Here is a 6,470-nt window from a genome sequence, read left to right on the forward strand (position 1 = left end):
TGAATTGAAAGCACAGAGGAGAAGTTGTGGGCCCAGGCGCTCTTAGAAGATGTGGGCATGGATGGGATGTTCATATGGAGGATAGAGTGAGAAGAGGGAAGAGCCTCAGGTCCAGTCTTGAGGACATCCAGCTCTTGATGTCTAGTTAGAGTGGTCTGAGTCTGTAAAGGAGTCAGAGAAAAAAACAAAAGTGGAAGGAAAACCAAGTGAGTGTTATGTTATGAAAACCAGGAGAAAGCATGTTTTACAATGAAAGAAGGAAATGGTCACTAGTGGCAAAGCTGCTGATGGGTCAAGTAAGATGAAAAGGCAAAAAAACGCTCATTGGTGTTAGCAACACTGAGGGTGCTGTCTGAAGCAGACTGAGGTGTGAGGTAGAGTGAGCAAGTGATGGCAGTGAGTACGGTGCTTTTTCCCTCCCTCGGGGGAGTACCTAGTGAAAAATGAAGAGTTGGTGTTATTATCATTTTTTTTTTAAGAGGTCATAATGATGTGCTTAGAAGCCTATGGGAAGGATCCACTTGAGATCCTTAGGGAGAGGTATAAAACACAGAAGAGAAAAGGGATCATCAGTGGCATCATGTACTTAAGAAAGGAGGAAATTGGAAATACCAATAGAGGAGTTATTTTATGGGAGGACAGAGAATAGGAAAGGTGCAGGTTGTGTGTGTGTGTGTGTGTGTATGTGTGTGTGAGACACCCACATGTTCCCTCCTGATGGCTTTAACTTTTCCTTAAGGTAGGAGGAAATGTCATCTGTCCAGAGTGGAGGTTTCAGGATGGTGGAGAAGATTTAACAGCCTTCGTGTATGTGGGAGGGTAGGTTGACCAGAGACATCCAGGCAGTGCTAAGAGCTAATTTCAGGTTGGCAATCAGGATTTCCTAAATGGAACCGTTCTGCTATTGCCTGCCTTTTTCTCACAGGGCTTGTGTTTGGGTACAAACACAAATAAAAGAGATAATTGGGTTCATTTAATTTTGCCATACAGGTTTGGCATATAAAAGACAGTATCAAAGGAATTTGGGATATTGGCAGTAATATAATTGAAGTGGACCATGAAATCTGAGCTGGAGAAGGAGGAGGAGTTAACAGAGAGGGCTGATGGAGAAAGAGCTGTCAGTGGATTGAGGTCCTTGTGAGGTGGGGTATTTAATATAAGCAATCTGAAAATAAAACAGGTTCTGAATAAGAAATGTATAAGAAATGTCGAAGGCAGTGTAGTTACCTGTAATGATGACTTGATCTAAGATGGGAGGGTGGGAATGATGACTTAACTAGAGTGGAAGAGGAGGTGGAGGTACTGATAGTGGTCCAGGCTGGAGGCAAACTTTGGGGTAGAGAGGAAGACTGTGAGCCAATTGCCAGGAGAGGACATGTATAACTAAATACACAGGTTCAAAGGAGCAGTGTGTGTGTGTGTGTGTGTGTGTGTGTGTGTGTGTGTGTGTGTGTGTGTGTGTGTGTGTGTGTTAAATCAAGGAGTTCGGAGGAGCATGGCCTGAAAGTCGCCATGGGGGAGGAAGGAAGAGAAGATGCCTTGGACAACAAGGCAGTTCTTTCTTTGTTGCTCTTCAGTTTATGTAGTTATTGTATCCTATCAGGGATTGACTTTGTAAAACAAATCATTCGGAAGTCAACTACATCATTTTCTAGACTTTTGTTCACATTAATTCAGAAGTTTTATTATCATGTCTCTCTCCCTGTCAACTTAGAATAATATAAAGCAATAGCTGGATAATCTGTAACCTCAGCCTAGTACTGAACAGTATCTATAATATATGTAATTGAAAATTAAAGTAGGAAAACTCTAATAATGAAAATCTTCATGAGCACTTTTCTAGTAAATGTATAAACAATAAGATATTATTAGTATATAAATAAATTCTTGCTAAAGCACAAAATTTCAAGGTATCTCTAGAATATAAACTTTGACCTAAATTAGTGAATCTTCATCATGTTTACCAGAGTCTTCATAATGTGGTAAAAACTATGGTTAAATGGAGAGTCAGTCTATGATGTTTGAAATAATTATTAAATGTCCATATTCAAAAAATAATACCTGATACACTTGACTATAAGATGTTCTTGCATCTTATAAATAAATGTTCTACATTTATTTATTTTTTTATATTTAAAGGCCAGAGAGTAGATTTTAAAACAACTTCTTTGTTGTTCCATTGTCATAAAAATCCTACAGATTAAGTTGCTGTTTTATGGGGAAAAAATTTTGTTGTTTTTGTCATTAGTTATTTTATTCAGAGGATAAAAGATGTTTAGTCAGTTCACTCAGAAGAAGTCTTTATTAACTTGTGATTAACGAGTCAAAGAATGTGTGTGTGTAGAATGATACCGTGGGATATTTACTCTTTAATCTGCCTCCATATGAAGTTACTAAAGTGAAATACTTTCCTTGATTTTTTTTTTTACCCTGTGTTGTGAACACCGCCCCCCGCTTCCCACACGCACACACACTACCACCACCATTGTGGAAATCCGAGGCACTGCTTGACAGACATTTCGCAGCCATCTTTATGCCTTCAATGCTACTACTGGGGGATCAATAGGGAGTCAACCTGAGATCATGCATAATTGTACATTTAGGAGTTTTTAATCTGAGGGTCATGGATAACCATGAAGGGGTCTCTGAACCCTTTGAAATGATATTTAAAATCACTTATATATGTGAATTTTTCATTTGATTGTTAAAGAAGTCTGTGACCCTATGGGGGTTGACTAACCAATCCACTAACACTAACCCACTATAAATAGACAGTGCATAAGGCAGATTCTTTACATAGAGATGATCAAGTTTGATTAAATTTCTGTCCATCTCATAAAATGTCAGATTTGATATAAGAATTTCAAAAAGTTTTTCTTTCTCTACTTGATATAAAGTGCTTTGAGAAAAATTCCAGGTATATAATTTAATTTTCTCAGATTTAAAAATAAGCTAAATATCTGTTCATCCTAAACTGATAAAATACTGTTTTTAATTAACTTATCTAATTCCTTCATTTGATTTATTCAGCTGTGCCTAATAGATACCCTTTTTGTTTCCATGGTGGTTATCTAATTGAATTCATGACAACTGAAAAGTAATCACCATGATTACTTTGATTGAAAACAGCATAGACCTATTTTGATGCCAGCTGTCGCACCTCGACACCATGTCAGCGACCCTGTTGCTGAATTGTTTTTCTTTGTTTCTAAGTGAAGGCCTGCTCAGGATAACAATAAAAAGCTAATTTTTATCAAGACTTACCATGTGCCAGATGCTCTGATAAGAAACTGTCATGTCTATCTCATTTATCTTCATGAATGTGGAGACCCAGGAAAGGTGGCCCGTAAGTGGCAGAGCCAGCATTCCAACCACAGGGCTGTACAATAATGTGTTAGCCCCTCTCGAATGAGCAGTGGTGTAATGTAGAAGGAGATACAGCAGGCAAGGAGGCAGAAGGTAATGTGTAGATCCATGAACACCTCTCAACTTCAGTTTATTCATCCACAGTATAAGAGGGGGAAAGTATGTGCCTTGGCTACCTCGCAGGGTGTTTTACGAGAGTCAAATTCTAAAACACGAAGGCTGCGAAAGCGCTCTCTGCAATGCCGGTTTGAGGGTTACCCTTCCCGACCCAGTTGATTTCTGTCTGGTCCTTAGCTGACTGGAGTTGGGGGTTCCCTTCTTCTGGTCTTTGGAGGTTCTCCACTGCCAGTGGGGTGTGGGACTGTGTAGGCCAGGCCTGGGTACAGTGAGCTGAGCTTCTTGGAGCTGCAAGAAGTTACTAGGAAGAGATCTGATCTCCTCGAGACTTTAAAGCTCACTATCTGTTGACTTTAATTCAATGAAGTATTTATTTCTTTGCATTTATATTATCGTATGGTAGGTAGATTTCATTTTAGTATATTTAAGACTTAAGCTTTTTTGTCTTGTCTTATTTGGAAAGTAAAAATGTTAAGTCTGTTCTTCTGATTTAGGGTAATTAGAACACTGAAAATGTTTAATTTTTAATAAAGGAACGAGAGAAGAGAAAGCATGAGAGAATTCTGAGTGAAGAACTTGTCGCTGCTGTGACATACCTCAATCAGTTTTTGCCTCCTGAGCACACTATTATTTACATTCCTTGGGATATGGCTAAGTATACCAAAAGGTGAGTAGATAGTCCGTATATCAGGTCGTGATATTTTCCTTTTCTTGTCATGAGAAATAGCAGCTGATCTCTATGGTAAAGTAAATGTTACTCTTTTAATTTCATTCATGAACCTGCTGAGGGCCTGTTTTGCTGCTGGTATATAGTTTGAGTGCTTAAATGAATTGACCAAACTTTTTTTGCCCAGTGTTTATACCATTTGCAAATTCTTTTTGAAGTATCTAGTCATTTAATAACGTCTCTACCCCACTACTTTCCTTAAAAGTATTTGTTTCACTTTTTTCAGTTTCATTCTATCCCTGTTTAGCCACTTTCTCTGACACCTCTCTCAAGTTATCTCACTCGTGGATGAACCTGCAGGAACTCCCTAGTGTTTATAGTAAATCCAGACTGCTTAGTGTGATGCTAAAGCCCCATCACCTGCTTTGTCCAGAATATAATAACTTTTTTATTCCCAGGGCCGTTCTGTTCCTGAAAAACTAAACCTCATGCTCTGCCCCCGACGTAGCAGCCAAGGTCCCACGTGTGTGAGCCGTTGTTCCTGTTGTTCATCCATCCTCCCTTCTCTCTAGGGTGTTTTCCTGCCTCGTTTACTTGTCTAGAGCTGATTCAAAACTCATCTCATCCAAGGAACTTTCTTTCAGTAACCTTGCATTGTCTCTTTACTCATACATCATACAAACACTAGGTTTATTTTGCCGTCTCTCTCTTTTTTTAATGTTACTGTATTGTTTTGCACTTGTACTTTTTTACTAAATCATTTTTTGTAGTTACATATACGCAAACACATGCACGTACTTCCCCAGAGTATAATAAGCCTGATTTCAGGTTGGCGTCATTCATATTAATTTATTGTCCAGTGTTTTCATCCCCTGCCACCTGCACTGTGCATTGTGCTCTCAGTCATTACATCAATGCGTATTGACATGACTGACTTGACTCGAGGAGTAAAGGCTTTGGGGAAAGTTCTTGTAGGGATGTAAAGTGCCCAGATCAAGGCTTGCCAATAGTTCAGATTAAGTTACAGGTCCTTCATGTCTGTGTGCACCAAATCTTGTTAGTTATTGAGTATACATTATACTCTAGAAATTGTTACAATGTCCTATTGAGTATGGGCGCCAAAGATTTTTAAAATTAAATCCCTGAATATCATTACTGTACTTTATTTGCTTTAGATGTAAAGGTAAACATTAAAACTTGGGTTCTCATTTTTCTCATTCTTCATTCTCTTCTCAGCAAGCTGTGTAATGTTCTTGATCGACTGAATGTGATCGCAGAAAGTGTGGTGAAGAAGACAGGTTTCTTTGTAAACCGCCCTGATTCTTACTGCAGCATTTTGCGGCCAGATGAAAAGTATGTATGGTGTTTAAAAACTTAAAATAAATCAAGAACTTTGCTCTTCAGATAAAAATATTCTAAATATGAGCAGTTTGTACTTAGTTGGAAGGTGGATAAATTTATTCCTTTGGGGAGACAAGACAGGCCGCTGCAGTGAACGTTCACTGTGGGCATGGGATTTTCTCGGTGCTTGTAAACCTTGACACACGGAAGCCATGGAGCCTTTCTCTCCTGCTTCATGGGATAAACATTATGTAAAATATTTCTGTAAAGTAAAAATTTCCTCAATGAATTCTATGTTTCGGTTAAATAAGAGCAGAAAAATGTTTTCCTTCTAGACTAAATTCTAACATTTTTATAAAACTAATATTTATCATTGTGTTATAGTTATTTGCTCACAAATTTTCATGACTTCTTTGTGAGCTTCTTCAGATCAAAGTTCCATGTTTGTTTGTTTTTTTTAAGGAACCAATATTATATATTTATAGCATTTTAATTTTTCAGTTAACAAAGTTAGCTATAGTGGTTAAAAAAAAAAAAAAAAAAACCCAAAGCAAAAAACAACCAACTATTAGTGTGTATGTCTTAAGAAGTAATCCTGTGGTTTCAGTTTGAATTTAGGGCCCCTGTGACAGGGTCCCCAAGAATACGCCTAGACTCAGTGATTCACTAGAACCCAAAGAACTCTGTGTATTGTACTCATAGCTGTGATTTATTATGGTCGAAGGAGACACAGCAGAATCAGCAAAGGGAAGAGGCACACAGAGACAAAGTCCAGAAGAAATCAGGCACAAGCTCCCAGAGTCCTCTCCTAGTAGAGTCACACAGAACACACTAATTCCCCCAGCAGCTTATTGTGACAGCGAATATGAAACGTTGCCAACCAGGGGAGATTATCAGAGACTCAGTGCCAGGGTTTTTTATTGGAAGCTGATTGCATAGGCAGTCTCTGCCTGATGTACCAAAATTCCAGACTCCCAAA

General features: G+C 38.4%; 1 protein-coding gene across 1 annotated transcript in view; it reads left to right on the plus strand.

Annotated features, from left to right (window-relative positions):
- FIG4 (FIG4 phosphoinositide 5-phosphatase) overlaps positions 1-6,470 on the plus strand; it is a 96,266-nt gene that overhangs the window by 33,193 nt on the left and 56,603 nt on the right. Inside the window, exons 11-12 of the mRNA XM_006926067.3 lie at positions 4,017-4,150; positions 5,387-5,503. Of these exons, the coding sequence (XP_006926129.1) occupies positions 4,017-4,150; positions 5,387-5,503 (251 nt within the window). The remainder of the gene's footprint in view (positions 1-4,016; positions 4,151-5,386; positions 5,504-6,470) is intronic.

Source organism: Pteropus alecto, unplaced genomic scaffold (assembly GCF_000325575.1).
Source record: "Pteropus alecto unplaced genomic scaffold, ASM32557v1 scaffold79, whole genome shotgun sequence".
Taxonomy (NCBI): Eukaryota; Metazoa; Chordata; class Mammalia; order Chiroptera; family Pteropodidae; genus Pteropus; species Pteropus alecto.